Source organism: Cygnus atratus, chromosome 3, assembly GCF_013377495.2.
Source record: "Cygnus atratus isolate AKBS03 ecotype Queensland, Australia chromosome 3, CAtr_DNAZoo_HiC_assembly, whole genome shotgun sequence".
NCBI classification, from domain to species: Eukaryota; Metazoa; Chordata; class Aves; order Anseriformes; family Anatidae; genus Cygnus; species Cygnus atratus.
This window is the reverse complement of record NC_066364.1, coordinates 80,675,545-80,694,475: the sequence shown is the minus strand read 5'-3', so window position 1 is coordinate 80,694,475 and position 18,931 is coordinate 80,675,545. Positions and strand designations below refer to the sequence as shown.

At 34.8% G+C, this 18,931-nt stretch overlaps 1 protein-coding gene across 1 annotated transcript in view; it reads right to left on the bottom strand.

Moving 5' to 3' along the window:
• RYR2 (ryanodine receptor 2) overlaps window positions 1-18,931 on the bottom strand; it is a 314,450-nt gene that overhangs the window by 127,591 nt on the left and 167,928 nt on the right. The window contains exons 32-44 of the mRNA XM_050709825.1: window positions 18,713-18,827; window positions 17,739-17,899; window positions 16,878-17,037; window positions 16,518-16,604; window positions 15,567-15,793; window positions 13,794-14,595; window positions 13,013-13,213; window positions 12,784-12,889; window positions 10,269-10,412; window positions 7,097-7,370; window positions 3,845-3,959; window positions 3,135-3,267; window positions 1,847-1,950 (exon numbers count right to left, since the gene is read on the bottom strand). Coding sequence (XP_050565782.1) covers window positions 1,847-1,950; window positions 3,135-3,267; window positions 3,845-3,959; window positions 7,097-7,370; window positions 10,269-10,412; window positions 12,784-12,889; window positions 13,013-13,213; window positions 13,794-14,595; window positions 15,567-15,793; window positions 16,518-16,604; window positions 16,878-17,037; window positions 17,739-17,899; window positions 18,713-18,827 — 2,629 coding nt within the window. The remainder of the gene's footprint in view (window positions 1-1,846; window positions 1,951-3,134; window positions 3,268-3,844; window positions 3,960-7,096; window positions 7,371-10,268; window positions 10,413-12,783; window positions 12,890-13,012; window positions 13,214-13,793; window positions 14,596-15,566; window positions 15,794-16,517; window positions 16,605-16,877; window positions 17,038-17,738; window positions 17,900-18,712; window positions 18,828-18,931) is intronic.

Below are 18,931 nucleotides of genomic sequence, written 5' to 3'. Positions count from 1 at the left end.
TTGCATATTAAAAATACAGCAGTGTAACTATGCTATATACTTACATATATATATATATATATATAATATATACATATATATATATATATATATTTATTTATTTTTTTGCTTGTGGAGATTCCCTCCAGGAACTTAAAAAATCTGCCTGGACTTGGTCCTGGGCAACCTGCTGTAAGAGGTCCCTTCCAACCTCGGCCATTATGTGATTCTGTGATATATGTATCAGTAAGAATCCAGTCAGTAGTTGATCTTCCCCCTTAATTCATGGAGTACTGTGCCCAGTATTTATCCCTGAGGGACACCAGTAGTAACTGGCCACCAGCTGGACTTCACATGTTTGATAACAACCTTCTGAGACCAGTTTTCCATCCACCTTATCATCCACTTATCCAGCCAGTTTGGCAATAAGGAGACTATCAGATACTTTGTCAAATACCTCTCTAAACCAATGTATACAATACCCAGTGCCCTCCACTTTCCACAGTGGCAGTCACTTCATTATTGAAAACAGTAAGGCTGGTTAGGCATAATCTGCCCTCAGAAAACCCATGCTGGCTGCTCCCAATCACCTTCTTGTCTTTCATCTAATTAGAAATTATTTCTAACTTTTCTAATTATTTCTAAGACAATTTGTTCCATAATCTTCCCAGGGACTGAGGTGAGACTGACCAGTTTCTGTTTCCCTGGATGCCCATTCTTTCTTAGCTTGATTGCAATGACCTTTCAAAAATGTCAGAGCGAATCTGCAGTGATGTTGGACAGCTCCTTCAGTACTGTTGGATGCATTCTGAATCCACTTGCATATATACAAGTGCTCCCTCATGCAGTCTTCCTCTACTGGAAGTACTGTTTCACTTCCACTGAGACTTTCCTAGTACACACAGGGACCTTGGAGGCCTGAGGACAAACTTGACCAGTGAAAAGTAAGGGGAAAAAAAAAAAAAACATTAAGTACGTCATCCTTTTACCTGTTGTTATCTATTAGGTCCCTGCCCTCCTGAACAATAGACCCATGTCCTCCTTAACCTTGATTTTGCTACTGATGTACTTAAGAGAAACAGTTATTCTTGTCCTCTGCCTCCATTGTTATTTTCCACTCTAGATGAGCTTTGGCTTTCCTCCATTCCTACATGTACTTCTGATGTCTTCATATCCTTCCCAAGACCATGCAAAAACACAGTACTACTATGTGAGACTAGATGCCATACATTGGAAATTATAAAAAAAGAAGTCATTATCTTTCAAAAGAATTTCACAACTCTTTCCCATGCTCTTCTTTTTGTGGTCAGCCCAACTTGCTACATGACCATCTCTGCAAGTTTGGGAATAGCCAGTAAAATTGCCACTGATGACTGCTCCACACAAGCATGAATGCACAATCATTCTGAAGCAAGTTAAGTATCAGGAAAAAAAGCACACCTACAGACAGATATCCTGAAAATTTGTTATATATCATAACAACTTGTTACAAGGTTTCTAGTAATTCCTTTTCCATTAGGCTATCAATGTATGTCACCATCAAGATCGAAAAACAAAGAAAGGTTTTAGCAAAAGTTTTGCTGGGGGTAGACTCCACTATTTCCAAAGAGCTACCCTTGAACCAATTCCTGTTGGTTTCATGTACATACGTAATAACAATAAACTCATAGTTCAATTATCCAGACCACCAGCAGAAAGATCAAACAATCAGATTCTGATAGTCTAAACTTTGGGGTTTAAAATTCCCATGCAATTCTCATCTTGGATCTTGATTACTCCATTCTACTTCTTGTGAGTCTGAGCAAGACAAATCTTCCCCCTTTCTAGATGGTATATTAAAAAAATGCTTAATAAAATAGCTACAAACCTTCTCCAAATCAGGCTCCCTTAAAGCTAGTGCAAGTTCATTGTTATCCATCACAGATGCTGCTGCAACATCTAAAGGAGTTGATCCTCTCATAGAAGGAGAAGCTGTTAAAATAAAATTTAGTTTCAACAATAACTTAATAAAAACTAACAATTTTATAGCAAGTACAATAATAAAAATATTTGGATGTTTTAATTATTTAAATTTGTTTAAAATTATTAGTTTTACTAAATTAATGATTTAAAAAAATATATTTTTACCAGTTTATAATTATCATGAACTCTACGAAACTTGTCTTTAATAGGAAATCAAAACACAATTTAGAAGTTCAGGCTAGAAACAACCTGTCTAACACATTCCTATTCTCATCACATACCTTGTTTTAAGATCTCATTCTTTACAATATTCTTCACTGAGACAAATTTGCTTTGAGGAAAGGGGATTTTTTTAATGTCCAGAAGAACGGCATTTTATCAAATGTACTGAAATAGGAAATATCTTTCATATTTAAAAGATGAGATCATGAGTTATTTATTTCTTTTAAAATGGCAGTCAATATAGCATCTGAAAAAGCAAAGATTTTCATACTAACACTCCAAATGCATTTTACTTGGGCAGTTTCTCTCCAAAATGATTTTTTATTTATGCTCCTGCCCCATATCTGTACATTAATAAGGACATTTTTATAATAATAATAAAAGAACACTATGATGATTATATAAAATATACATTCTGAATTAAAACTACTAAATTAAAAAAAAAAAGAAAAATATATCTCTGCTGTAACACACGAGACTACCTAATATTTTATGAAAATTTTAAGGTTCATCTCTGGGCATCTGGGCATGTATATTCAAGTAAATGAGCTCTGTATACTGAACGGTCTACAGAAGAAAACAGTAGAGCAAGCCTCAGCAGTGAGAAACAAGCCATAGTGAAAGGCTGCTAACACTGATCTATAACTCTCTGTATCAAAATCACGATTTTATTCTGTTTCGCAAATAGTTAAACTACACAAAAATTCTCCCTTAATGTCCAGGCATACACCACAAAGTGTATACTAAATTACTTCAATTTAATGCTACTGTTATGATTTTGTCTGAAGTTATCAATAGAGTTAATGATTTTTTTTTCACTGGGTAAAGCAGAAATTTCAAGACAAGAGCACGGAGGGATGCAGAAAAAACAATTGGGGAGGGGTTAGGAGGAATAGAAAGAGAGAAAAAAATACAGAAAAATTTAAGACTGTTTTTTGTTTAGAGTCTCATAAGCCACATACATTACTTACCAAGGCCAACACTACTATTTTCCAACAAATAGCTAAGATGATCAAACATAGCTTTTTGATTCTGCCTGCTGATGCGGCAAAAATAACATAGGAAACGACAGCAATTTGCTACCATTTTTGGGAAAGTGATTTCCTAAAAAGCAAATAAAAACAGACTAAAGCTCAAGTTTAACAGACTTAAAACTTGCAAAAGATTATTTCTGTAACAGCTGTTTAACGTACTAATATTTACACATCATATTCATTGCATCTCAGTATCTGTTAGGTTTCACTCTGAATTCAACAGGGCTTTCTCAGCAAGTAAATAGCTCCTTAAGTTCCACATATTAAGTTATAAGCTTGAAAACAAGAGCTGGGTTCACCCATAAATTCTAGATTCAAACATGAATGAATGTGAATATTCAGATTTGCAGTGTGATACTGCATCCATTTTTGTTTCTAAAAAATCCTAAAAATCCCTTTAAAACCCAATAAGCATATGAACTGTTATTTGGATTTTTTTTTTTTTCTTAAAAGCATCTGAAATTATAATGCTAATTCTATCTTCTTCTGGAATGGAAAAATGGATTCTTCTAAAAAATTGATCAAATTATTAAATTATTAAATGGTTGTGGTCTCTGTACCTCCAATGACTGCTCAGCACCTTACAGGATAAAGCTTTGAACAGCTATATTTTATTTTTTCTGTCTTCTTACAGTAAATCGCTTTACCTTGGATTCTCCTCCACCAAGCACGTTTACCATCACTTCCATGACAGTCTCATGCATGCCTAAAGCTCTCATGAGATTTGGATGTTGGTAAAATACTTTGTTATTCATGATGTCTCTAAAGAAAAGCAATAAATAAATAAAATAAATAAATAAATAAAATTGATTACAATTTTATGACCAGTTTACCCATTATATTTGCAAAGCTGATTTGCTGTGTAATTCTTCACCATCTGAAGGGACTGATCATCATAAGATGTGAAGAATTACATTGGGACCTTCTCTACGCTGAGTCTCTCTTGATATCACCCTGCTTAACCTCTCTGCCCCTCCTCTTCCCCACCCATTACAGCTTTTTTTTTTTTTTATGGACATCACAGAAGACCCTGACCTTTCTTTTCCCATATTAAAGTTATTGCCCTAACAAGACAATAACGAATCAGAGTATGATGATCTTGTATCTTTATTCCAAATCTAAAAATATTTTCTGACAAAAGCACAATCAAAACTGCTATATTAGGTTAAATTTCAATTCAACTAATCAATATTTTCTGAGAAAGCATTCTTTTCCAAATATTTTCAGCCTTGAGGTATTTGACATCTGCTGTCAAGACCAAGAAAAAATGATTGTAGAGGTGAGTACATAGATCCAGCTACTATCATCAGGAACTTTAGCTACATAAATGTTAACTTTAGTTCATGAGTTACGGCTCAGAAGGACACTTTCTTCTACATATTTCAGCGGATTAGATTTGCACACTTGAAAATCACTCCTGAGGATTAAAATGTCACTATTTTATACAGATGTGATATGTCCAATAAAAATGTGTATTTTAAAAAGTAATTACATTTCTAACAACTATAGTTAGTCATGAAATCGCATGCAACCCAGAAAAAAAATGTGAAAACAATCAAATCATGGGAGAAAAGGACTAGCAAGTCACTACAGGAAATACTGTTGTCAACTGTTCAAATTTCACTGTATGTTTCTTATGACATAAGCCTTCTGCAATTAGGGAAATTTCAGCTTTATAAAAGACATGAAGAGGACCGATTCATCATTCTATAAGCTACAAATCTACAACAATCAGTAGTACAACAGAACGTATACAGTACATCTGATGTAGCTGGCGCTATCAGTGTCTGATCCCCAGTAACTTAGAAAGATTAACTGATCGTTTTCCCCAAAGCCTCCAACTACCAAAGATGATAAACGATGTGGCCTGCCTCCAAAAGCTACCCATGACACATATCCTTCCTGCAATCACCACACGCTGCATGCTATAGAAAATGACCTCAGTGGTGACATTCCGCCAAGTCATCCTAAATTCTTATTTGCCTCCAGCAGCTTTCTTTCACAGGAATAACAAAGTACAGAAAGTCAAAATATCAACCTCAGGGGCTGGCCAGCAATACTACACTATTTTGGAAAGTACATCCACTTTCAGTGTTCTGTGTAACTGCTGACTGCATTATGAAATGTCACACTTTGAGAAAAACTCTTAACAGCATTTCTGAGGAAACTGAGTTTTTAAGCAGGAACAAGTGAATCTTCCATTTCTCAGCTGTAAGAAAGGAATGCTTTCCACTCACAGTAAAAAACCTGGCATTTCTAAATAGGTACTGGAGCCCAGGTTAGTCTATAAAAGACAAATGGCACAGCTGGGGAACCTACAAGATAAACAAGACTATGATAGAAGCTATCAAGAAGGGTGTTAAGAACAGGCAGCAAGAACACTTGCTTAACAGAAAATACCTCTTTTTTCCTTACACCAGATTTTCACATATCACCAGACTGTTACCATTAAATCAGCCTGACTCACGAAGTCTTACCTTTTAACTTGTAGCATAAAATTGTGAGGAAAAAAAAAAAGCTAACAAAAAGAAAGCAGAACATGAAATAAAAAAACACTCTAAGTTTGGTTCCCCACCCCCTGCCCCAGGCACAACAATGGCATAATTTAGTAATTACTCACTCATTTTAGTCTTAGCTTAAATGAAACATAACTCAAATTTAAAATACGAAGGTGAATATAGAAATACCATTGTTTTCTGTCTGTTGATGGGTGACTTTCCCCTTCACTAAAGCCTTAGCGTGAGTACACTGAATATTATAACAGCCATGAAAAATTTATTGAACCTGCTGGCAAGCTATGAAGTAGTTCATAATGGTATTGCAAAACTATTTATACGCATTATTTGGATATTTTAGATTTTCAGTAAGTGGGGGAAAAAAAAAAAAGGAAAATATATTTTGCACAACAAAAGCTTCTCTTCCTGCATTCCTGGCATCCCTCATGTAATGCTAGCTCTTGTCATCACTATTGTTGATTGGGGATTTCAAAAACATCATAGCTGGTGTTTAATCTCACCAGATATCTCTCAGATGATAACATTTCTTTGAAAAAAAAAAAATGAAATCCTCTTTGCTTTTAGAGCTGATCATTCTTTACACCATTTTCTCCAACTGCACCTTCTATTAGGCTATATTCTAGTCATATAATTGAGAAAAATAAGACTGGATGAACTGCTTGATAGTTCAACGAGTACTGGTTACATTCAGTGCAATAGAAAGATGGCATATGTGCAGACACATGTTTATAAAACTCCATTTGCTGACAGCTAGAGGGGTTTGTATGTGTCAACAGCTGCCAGTTCCTGTATTCATATAAAAATGGACAGCAGTGTTGACAGAAATCTTTATGGCAATAGTATTTAAAACATGGCAACAAAATATATTTTTGTAGTATCTTCTAACATTACATATGGACTCAAGGTAATGGCATGAAGCTGTGTTAGGGGAGGTTGAGGTTGGATACTAGGACAAGGTTCTTCACTGAGAGGGTGGTTGGGCACTGGAACAAGCTCTCAAGAGAAGTGGTCACAGCCTCGAGCCTGCTGGATTTCAAGTGTTTAGACAACACTCTCAGACATCTGGTTTGATTTTGGGGTGGTTCTGTGTGGAGCCAGGAGTCAGACTTGATGATTCTTGTGGGTCCCTCCCAACTTGGGATATTCTGTTTTCAACTTTTCTCACAAGAAAAGTTTACAGATGTCACTTGCAACTGTCCAAAACCGATTCATATAATGCTACAAATGCATACAACGCTTACAACTGAAGATACTACACAACTAATACCAATGTCTGCATTTACACCCATACAGACTATTCACATTCAAACTTCATGCATAATTTTGATGATAACCATACAACAAATAACAACAAATATCTGCACATTAAGAGATGTTATTTACCCTAATCCACGAATCATAAGTTTCTCTTCCTCTTTTCCCATCCTGACACTGAGCAAGGAACGTATTTGGCCGAGGGATGCCAGAAGATTGATTGTGTCTTCCACAGACACACTATTTATAGTATAGGTCTTTGGCAGGGCTCGAACCAAGCCACCAATACCATCATACTGGCGATGAAGCAGTACAAACATGGCCCTGACTAACTCTGGGTCTTCTATTACTGATTCCTGGGCCCAGCGCACCATTGTGTCTGAAATCAGCTGTTGAAGAGTAGCTGTGAAGAAAATACATAAATCACACAATTACCATTAATTACTCATATCTCTGCAAGCAGTTCCTCAGAATGCATTATGCACCATGCATTGTAATGAAATCAATTCTCAAGCACTTTTTCCTTAGTGTTTCTTTAGCAGACTATCAAAGCAAAGTATAATCAGACAGTAAAAGCAGAAACATCTCAAAAACAAAAGCCTACATTTAAAATTAAAATTAAATTTTAATTTATTTAATTTATTAATTGTAATTATTAATTAATTTAATTAATTTAAATTCGAAATTAAAATACAGGAAATAAATCTAATAAAATAATATTTATATTATATTATTATAAATTATATATAATATATTATATATTATAAATTATTATTTATAAAATAATATATTGTAATAAAAACAATAACAATCTAATAAAAAACTATGAAGACATAGAAGATGCTCACAAACTAGAAAGATTTATTTCTACATATTGTTTTTAAGATTTTTGCAGGAATTCAGCTGTCAGGGTTTTTCTTAAATATTATGAAGTGAGGAAAAATGCGCTGTAGCATATGTAAATGTTGTATTACTTATTTATGGCTCTAAGCTGTGTATCCAGTCGAAATTTTGTAATGTACAAAATGGAATAATTCAATTTATTCCATTACCAAACAAAAAAGACCTTCAAAAGAAATAAATGAGAAGACTCCAATCAAAGAAATGTGATATCAGTGTTTGCATAATTTGAACTCATTCTCTAATGAAGCAAGAAACCTATATGTGATGTTCTGACTGGCAACAACTGCAAGGATTTGGGAAAGTTATGTATGTTAAAACACAAAAAACGTATAACAACAGTTAAGATTTGAGACCATGCTTTAGAAAAAGTACTCAAGAACTAACAGTGTAGGCAAAGTATTTGATGAGGACAAGTGAATGCTGTTCTTTTTCCTGCCTAAGGGAACTTCAACTGAGGTCTGCAAGACCTTGCCATATCCATCTGGGACCCTCTCAAGATATCCTGGTAGTTATACATTAGAAAATCCTACCTTTAGTATTCACCTAGCTAATCAATTTATATCCATGTCAAGCAGATAACAAAGGAAGTTGGATAATCCCTGCTAAAGTTCAACAAACTTCCTGATAAATATTCTGGTGTTAAGACAGTTTATGCAGGGCAAACATCAAAAATATTTTCAAATTAGATATTTATGTGTTGAGTGTAACACTATTTTGGAATAAACTAGGTGTAATTTCAGTCTAAACTCAAACCACAGAAAAGTGAAAGTACTCAGAGAAAGATACTGACCAAGAAGGGACTGGAGTTTAAAGAAAAGACAATATTTAACAAAGAAGAGACTTTTTGCAATGATGTAGTAATACAGAGTAAGGGAAAAACAAAATGGAGCACTGTATTTCATTATTGTTGTCCAAACACTGCACTATACATATTTCCACTGTCATACCACATAGCATTTTTTTAGAACAGAAGCACTTAAAAAGTAAGTAAAAGGGTGAAATTTGTTTTGGCTGATACTTCAGAAGGTACTAGGACTGAAACAAATAATAACAAAAAGGGACGTGGTATTAAAGTTTCCTTTGTTCTTTGTGAAGAATCACATAAACAGGCTGTTTTCTCCTGTTTTAATAAATCCAATACTATATCCCATTTGCCCATGGGTCTGGCTGTATCTTATTTGCAATGTAGAACCCAAACAGTCTAGTCATCACCGTAATGACTTGTGTGGGCACTTATTTCCTCTGATGAGTTGTACAGAACTAGTTCCATATAATATTGTCTTTCTACTAAGACAGAAGAGAGACAAATTGGTTTTGTAGAGTTCTAAGCTTACTACAAGAAAAAAAAAAAAAAAAGGAAACTAAGATTCACCACCACATCCTGTATAAACCTAGCCTCTAATCATCTCTGTGATAATGAAATAGTTAAAATCTGCAACGCTAGAAAGCACATTTTTAGGACAAAAATATTACTTCTTAACACTAAGCAAGCACTAATAGCTGGCAGCTAACTAGTCTTCTCATTATAAGTGCCATGACAAAAATCTTCTCATCCCGTAATGTTAAGCACTTACATTATGCAACCAAGTTAAAAGTTCAGCCTCCCTAGGAATTCTGCATAGTCATTGAACGAAACCAAGCTTCTACCAAAGTCAGAACATCTAAACTATATGTCCCAAAATTAGTTCTTGCTAGTAGGGTAGTCAAATATTCAACCAAAAATTCATTCCAGCTAGTAGCATAGCAGCATCAGAAATTAAGGCATATGATAGTGCCACCATAATAAAGGTAAAATAAATAAATAAATAATACAGAATTGACAAGTAAAAAAGGTAAAATTCCATAATCTGTTGGTCTCAAGTACAGAACTTGGATGGCACCAGTAATGATTCTTATCAAGATGGAAAGGAAGAAAGTTTCAGAAAAATGACAGAGCAACAATCACACTCTTGGATTTCAGGTTGAGTGGGAAGTCTTTCTCCTTGCAAATTAGGATCCAATTGTGCAGTCTTCTTTCAGCTGGCAACCTTCATGCAAATACTGATTTGAAGCTGCTGCAGCTGATTTTATGAGCAAATTCTCACAATCAGGACCTTGCTACAATTATTGTCTGTAATAACACCACAAAAAGCAAGAAACATTCTGTAAAAAATATGACTAGAAAAAGGATCAATTGTGAAAAAGACAGTAGAAGTTTTTCACTACATCCATTGGAGAAGCAAATCTGTCTATCAAAAAATCTTTCTATCGTAAAATGTCATTCCAGCTGAGCTTGTTTCAAGTCAGAGCTATAAACTTTAAAAAACGCAGATGTTAAAATATATGAACAACTTCCTCCCCTGCTTTTTTTTGCTATTTGGAATTAGGATACAATAAACTGTGATTTAATATTGCTTACAGGATGTCTTAGCATCATCATCAACTGGCTTCTCAGCTTGCTTCTTCTTCAGATATGTAACTTTTTCCATAAGGTACAGGAGGCGACCCCTAATGGTTAAATCACTGCTTCCATCCAAGGATCCATCTTCATCTAGTTCAATTCCTGAAATCAAAAATATATACTAAATAGTAAAAGACTAAAATTAAACAAGTTGCAGCCTTATTTTTTATCTTGTATGTACAAACAATCAAACTGAACTATATTGTTCTGCTCTATTCTATCTTTTTTATTCTACATTTAAAAAAAAAAAAAAACTTGGTATGTAGTATGCTTAACCAGAAATCTGGGACAATTGCAGATTAGGTATATATGAAAGGCAGGAAACTGCAGACAAAGGATCATGTAATCTTATTAACTTACTGTATAAATTGTGTAGTATGATACATAAAATACGTAGGTAAATACATTCCTGTGCTCAGATCTCTCAGTATGGATGTTTCCATGCTAACGCTGATTACTTCATGACTTCACATGTTTCAGACACGTGAAGCCCAGAACTATATATATAATGCCTACTGACACAGTAGAGCTCAACCAATAATAGCAAAGCATATAAGACTTTTAGGCAAAACATAACATAGAAGTGAAAGAACTAAAATTACAATAAATATAATTTGTAATGACCATCAGAAGAAATCAGCCACCTTCATAATACAGTGACTATTTCATATGATATACTTTATAGGAAGTTCTAAAATTTCAGAGAAAATGTGAGACTTTACAGAACCATGGTCTTGCTGAGACAGTATCTGCAGGCTCTACTCTAGTCTCCCTGCTCAAAGTAGGTTCAACTAGAGCAGGTTGCTCAGGACCACATTCATTCAGATTTTGAATATCTCCTAGGATGGAGGTTCCACAGCCTTTCTGGGTAACCTGGTTCTTGAGTTCACATTATACTTACAGTAAAAAATAAAGGGAAAAAAATAATAACATTAGGTTTAAATAGAATTTTCTTATTTCATTTTGTGTCCGCTTTCTCTTCTGCTGTCACTGGATACCACTGCGAAAAGTCTGTCTCAGTCTTCTTTATTTCCCCTGCCCAATAGGTATTACATGCATTGATACAATCTCCTCCACGAGCCTTTTCCTTACATTAATCAACCCCAGCTCTCTCTGCTTCTCGTTATGTGAAAGACAGTCCAAAAATTTAACCATCTTTGTGGCCCCTCACTGGACCTGCTCCAGTGTGCCTGTGAATCTCATACAGGGGAGCGAAGCTACTGGCTCTCTTTGCTGCAAGGGGCCTTCACTGCTACATATGTTTACCTTGTTGTCCACCAGGACCCCCAGGTCCTTTTCTGCAAAGCTACTTTCCAGTTTGGCCATTTTTTCAATACACAGAGCAATTAATTCTACTCTAATGTATGCAAATTACTATATAAAATTATTTTTCTACTTGTAGACTATGCAAATTACTAATTCTTCATAACGAAAAGAAAAGAAACATAGTGACAAAACTAGAACAAGTAATTCAAAAAGAGTAGAACGATGCTTAAAGACTAAACAAATATAGGAAAAAAATCAAGAGATAGATGAAGCCTCCTCTCCTTTCAAAAGTTATTCCTAAATTCTTTAATTCATCTAAGTTTTTTGTCAACTGACAGTTTTCTTTGAATTTTCCATTTTTTTCCCCTTTTTTTCATTTAAAATAAAGATACTTAATTTGAAGCATCATAATGCACCTTTATAAAGTTTGTGAATGATACCAAATTGGGATGGAGCAGAAAACACATTCCAAGGCAAGAAGTTCAGCAGGTTACAGGAGTAAGCTGGCAGGAAACTCATGAGGTTCAGCAAGGAAAAATACTAAGCGTGACAGTAACATCTGGGCATGAAGTTGTTAAAAAGATTTGCAAAAGAACTTTGAGCGTCATGTTGGACAAAAAGCTTAACACCAGTCAGCAGTGCATTCTAGCAGCAAGGAGAGCTAAAAGTATCCTATATTTGCAGAAACACAGTCACAAAGGGAAGTGATTATTCACCAGTACTCAGCATTCACGAGACAACATCCAGAATGGTACATGTAGGTTTGGGCTACCCAATACTAGAAACACTTGAAAAACTGCAGGGCATCCAACAAAGGCCCATGAAGATGACTAGTGGCTGGAACAATTGTTCTCTAAGGAGAATAAGGAATTGGGCTCATTAGCCTGCAGAACAGAAGCTTTCTGGGGGACCTAACAGCAGCCTGTGAGGAAGACATCAAGAAAATGCAGCTATGCTCTTTTCTGAGGTGAACAAAATACAGCTGTCAAACTAAAACAGGCAGGGTTCTTAAACAGACATAAGGAAAAAAGAAAAAGCTCCTCTTTTTTACTGCAAGCTGCATATTTTTATTTGACAGTATTTACCGTTGACATAGTGTAATCTCTAGACTACTTAGCTGCTTTTTATTTCCCTAAAATTATTTAGAAAGACAGCTTCTAATGCTAATGTAATTTAAGAAGTAAAAATATTCAGTAACAGGACTTACCACAGTGCGTCATTAGGTCTTCATGGAAGTCCAAGAGCTGGTCCTGAATTTCTTCAGGACAAGGACAATCATTTTTATCATCCTTAAAGTTCAGCAGCATGTTAATCTTAAAAGAGAGAACACATAGGAAAGGCAAACAATACTGATTTCTAAAGGAAAAATTTTGGAGTCAAAAGAACTCTGCCACACATCAAGCAAAACAAAATGGTCCATTGTAAGCTGTACCTACCTGCTCCTGAGGTGGTGATCGAAATTCCTTTGTTTTTCTAGCTGTCAAGGCAGCAGACATGTTCAAGGCCTGCATCACCTCATTGTACCGGAAGCGCTGATTCTCTTGAAGCTTGGCCACAAAATCATCCGAAAATGCTACAATGGCTTCTATCCGGTGTCGTACCTGGCAATCACACAGGTACTGGAGTAGATGACACATCTGAGGAAAGAGCAACACAAAAGTAAGAAGAGTAGGCTACTCAAGAAGACTCCTCTGCATATTAATACAAATAAGGATAGATTCCTTACAGAAGCAGTCACTGTCAAATAAACTGAATGAAATCTTTAGTTTAGTCATTTTCATTTTTATTCATATAGCACAGTTTTCATTCATTGCAGTTTTCATTTACTGCATCTGAAGTGATCTACAATACATCCTACACCAGGAATATCTGCCATCTGCAAGAGATCTATGTGCCCTGGACATATAAAACTCCAATACAAGTTATGAGACAATGGATTTATTCATTGCTTCTATGGAATTTCTTTTCTGTCTGGATCCACAAACATGAAGAAACTTCATTGAGAAAGTAATTCTATTTCATGAAATGGTTGTTTGATCATTGTGAACAAGTTTATGTCATCAGAAAGATACTAAATCTTGTTGTTTCCTCCAAGGAAATTACTTCGCTATTAAACCACCATCAGACCTCTGTATTCCTTGACAGGGAAATTACCAGGTGAAGAAAAAGGGATCTGTGAATAAATGGGCACAACCACTAACACAGCAATATTGTTACCTGTAGTTTAACAGGTTCAGGAAGTTTCATCTGAAGCAGTCCTTCCTTTGGCACCTGCTCCCCTCTGGTTTCTTCCTCTCCTTCTTCTGACTTGAGCTCATCCGAACTCAGCTCCTTCTCTGAGAAATCACTTTCATCCTCCTGGCTCACAGCTTCTTTGAAAACCCTGGGCTCAATCAACTGCAAGATGTGTTTCAGATCCCCATTGTGGAAGATGCCCATAATTAGGAGAGTGTAAAAGAGCTTGATGAGAGGAACAAACAGAAATTCTGTAGAACCTCCAACTGGATCCCTGACATGGAGGCTGCCCTCCTGAACAGCTTCAGTTAGCATCTCTATTGTTTTGGCTTTTAGGATTTCAAGAGGGAATTCAGGACTGAACTGAAAGCATTCACTGCTAATGCTTACAAAACTTGGTGAGGAGAACTGCATTCTTGGTCTCAAGGAAGTGCTAAGTCCTATACCAGGAAGGCCATGTTTTTTGTTTTCATCAGGAAACAAGGTAATACTCTTGGTCTCATCTGTCATTGGGACAATAAATTCATTATTCATCATTAACCTGGCAGTTGCATAAGTATTGAGATGGATGTCAATAAGTAAGTCATAATATCCTGCACGTAATAATCCTGGCATATATTTATTCTCAATAGCATATAGGAGCTGAGATTCATCCACATGGCTACACATAGCATGGGCCACTCGGTTGTTCCCTAAAGCACAAACAGCTGAATATAATCGGAGGGTATGGTAGTGAAATTTCAGCAGTTCTTCTTGTTCTGTCAGCTCTAAAATATCAATCGTTCTGCAGAGAAAAAACAATACAGTAAATTGCTTATCAGTGTAAAAACTTACTTAAGAGAAGGAATTCAAAATTCTTCCTAAGGATAACATTGGCACAATATCATTTCTAGGGATGGACTTTTTCCACTTCTCAACTGTCATGTGAGAAACTGTCAACCTAAGAATCAAGGACCAAGAACACAGTTTAATCAGACAGATATTCAAGTTGCTCCTGAAGTACACCTTCATCTACATTCAAAGGGGAAAGATCAAACTAAATTACTTAACACAGAACAATTCTTCATACTACAAACAAGAATTTGGATAAGTGAAAATGATTGTTTTTAAACTAGTACAAGTTGAGATATTTGTCATATATTGTTTTTAGAATTGGGATAGCAAAATGGAAACCGATTAACCAGTTAATTTGCAGAAGGTTAATTTGGGTGGATTGTTTGTTTTTTTGTTTGTTTGTTTGGAATTCTTTCCAAGCTTTTAAGTGATCTTAATTTCAGGTTTAACATTGGGCAAAATGCTGAGACATTTAAGTAACAAAGAAATCTCAAAGATAAATTTTTCCAACTGTTTAAATTTAGGAAAATTAAAGTACTGGAATAATTAAATTGGTCACAAATTTTTAAAAATATCACAGAAAATCAGATCTTTGCCTACCTTGCATATTATCTTTAATAATTTATAAACATACTTTCCTTCTTTTTTTATTCAAAATCTACATGTACTGTTACAGACTTTGGAGAGAAACTAGGAGAGGTTATAAACAAAATAAGAGGATGCAAATTTTAAAACACTGCAAAATAAAATTAGATTACATTTTCGTATTAGCTAAACCAAAACATATTGCCTTTATTTACATGTGTTATAAATACAGAGATAAAACAGAACAGAGAAGGACTTGGGCTTCTCTTACAAAAAACTTCTATTATATAATCCCAATTTATCCCTGATATACCTTTACACAAAAACAACATTAACCTGTTTTCTTCAGGAACGTGAAGGGCCATGAACTGCAAAGGATTCAGGCACTGTATCATCCAGCCTTGACGTTCACTGATTCGAGAGACATCAACCTTCAAGAAGTGGTTTGGCACTCTGCTCCAAAGCACATGAGTCAGAAACTGGACATGGAGACGTGGAGGACATTGAGACACTGGGTTTTTGTGTTCACTTTTGAATAAGCCAGCAGACAATGGCATTACATTCTGGAGAATTCCAACAGAAGAGACAATCAGTTTCCACATCTTTACCAACAAAGGAATATACAATATGATATTTCTCAAGAAATATATTCAACACACAGCACAGTACAACAGAAAATTTTCAGTAGTTTGTATAACCAGCTGGTAACAGTTGACAGATTAGCAGCAAGAGAGTATTTTCCACTTTTTTTTTTTTTTTTTTTTTTTTAAATAGCAAAATTTGAAACAGAAACTTGAAAGCAATGTGTGTTCTTCTTGGACCAGAGACCTGAACCTGTCTCTTCTTTTACCTCTTTTGATTTGTAAGTCATCCATATTTCCAAAGCACAGAAGTCGATTACAGTTCAGTTTTACTGAGTTCATAGGTTAAGTGTATCTCAAAACTCTTTAAGACCCTAACCTAATCTGCAGAGAGATTTGCCTTGCTGACCTGTGATTTCTTTTCATCATGAAGGATGAGATTCAGAAACTTCAATGGGACTTGCAATATCCTCTGTCAATGCTAATCAGTTACAGCACTTGTCATCCAATGTACTATATTTTAAATACATAAATTAATAATAGAAATAGCAATAGTGCAACCACTTGGAATAATGAAAATGGGTCCAATACCAAGAACATATTTTGTGCAACAATTAGCAAAAATAATATATATATATATATATATATTTATATATATATGATACAACATAGTCCTAAACCTGCATAAAACACAAACATTATTTACCTTTATTCTACCCAATTCAAACTGGAAAACATTGGGGCTTGTAGCTTGAGCAAATACAGCAGGAAATAACTTCGTACTAGGTTCAACCTACATAAAAGAAGCAAAAATATTTAATCACTTAAGACAATAAAACAGTGTTACATTAAAAAAAAAAAAAAAAACCTAATATCTGTATGGAAAGCTAATAAGTGCAGGCCTCTGAATAACACTCCAGAAAGTACAAATAGGAGAAGGAAAATACTATTTTAGCAGTGGCAATTACTTTTTCTTCCAATCTTGTAACAAACTTTCTAATAAAACACAATCCAAGGATTCAGTTTCCCTCCTTCCCATTGGAAGCCATCATCAAAGAATACTTACCTGATAGTACGTGCCCAGTTCCTTGCCATTAGCTGTGAAGGTCAGCAGGCCACTGGCAGCATCAATTAAGCAACCAATTTCCAGACCATTATTATTACGTCCTTGTCCAGGGCTCATGCTCTCTCCTGCGCACACCATATAGCAGTTGCTACGCTTTATACTGAATGTCAAAAGACAAATATATTTATGGATGTGTGTAAACTTTATGTAGTGGCCTAAAAGAACATTGTGCAACTGCAATCAACAGGGTCTTGTGGCTGAAAACAGTAGCATAATCATTGCCAAAATTCAATGAAACTTAGACTTCATAATTGGAAAAAAAAAAAAAAAAAAAAAAGATGACAAAATATTAACTAGTTCAAATCTGTTCTAAAATTCTGAGAGAGAAAATGAATTTTTTCATGTTAATATTTTAAACATGCCTAACACAAAGCAAACGGACTTTCTGACATGGATCACAAGATGAAATGGTGAGAGGTGCTGTTGCACTAATTCATGTCTGCTCAAAACCAAAAAGTTCCAAAAATAATACAAACTATTTTACTCTACTTTGTACCTGTTCAGAAATCAATAGTTACAGGAACATGGCCTGAATGACTGAAACTACATTAAAAAGCTGAATTACTCTTTTACTTCTCAGTGTCTATTCATCTGATTAGACCATTAATCCTGTTTCTTTACAAGCAATAAGAAAATACTATACAGTTAAAAAAGGACCACACTGCCTGTCCTCTTTATTACTATATCTTTTTTTTTTAATCAACTCAACTACATTAAATAGAGTGGATTTGCAGTTTATAAATTATTAGTTGCCTTTGTGAATTATAAAATATGTAACATTTCAGGTAAATTGTAACCAACCTCTCATGAACCTTTCCTTTTTCATCTCCCAGTGTCACTGTGACCGTACGCACTCTGTCCAAGTCAAAGCTTGTGTCATACTGATGAAAGTCAGAGGTAATCCAGCCTACCCAGACATTCGCAGGTTCTTGGCCAGGAAATATTCTCACTGAATAATAATACTGTAAATAAAAATAATAATATCAATAACCGTTAGTTAGTTGGTTTTCCGATATATCAGTTTGATTCATGATACATTTGTTGTAATCTGAATATGTCATCTCTTTAAAAATAGCATAAGCTTGTTCAAGTGCAATTCATAAACAAAGAAACAAAAGGATATTAATACTAATCAAAATACAGTCTACAAAAATATGCAAGTTAAAATAAAACAAAAAATGGAAAACAGTACTGATGAAGTATTGTATTTTAGGCTTCCACATTACAGCATCATAGGCTATTTTTGTACTGCAGCTGCAATATTTATACTGTAGGTTACTGTCAGTTTCTAGTACACTAATACCTTTTAGAAAAAGGAAAATATATCTAAAATAGCAGCTTTATTTTTCTTGTCAGAGAAAAATGCACAAAAAAAAAGTATTACGTTCACTAGAAACTCCAAGAAATAGATGCTGAATAAAATTAAGATAGATGTGTTCAAATGGCCCTGAACACTTACCTGTTTGCTTAATGCAGTTCTTCCTTTTTATTCCATTATTCTGGAACTATTTATTTTTTCTCTTTTGGTGTTGTTAACAACAGTTTCAAAAACATATTCTATTTAATTTATAACTTTCCATATGGAAATGGTTTTAGATTGACAGTCAAGTCAAACCAAAAGGAACGTAGCAGTCTCAACTTCAGTAGAGCAGGACTACTGAAGACATTTAAATAAAAAATTTTGCCTGAAAATTAGTTTCTGAAACTCTTACAAGCAAATTCTTGTAGTTATACAAAAGGCAAACAGCTAAAATATAAATCCTATGTTACCATACCGTGGAAGTTTGCATCAAATAATCATAGTCATCCCTATCATCTGCTAGCACATCCTCGGTAAGCCGTGCAGAATGGCTTGTGCTATAATCTGGCTTTGTCCTCCTGAGCATAAATCTGTAACAAAATAAGTAAAATCAAAATCAGAATCTATACAAAAGGCTCAATAGATTAATATATATACACACAGTAGTTTTGTACTAATACTTGTCCTAGAGTAC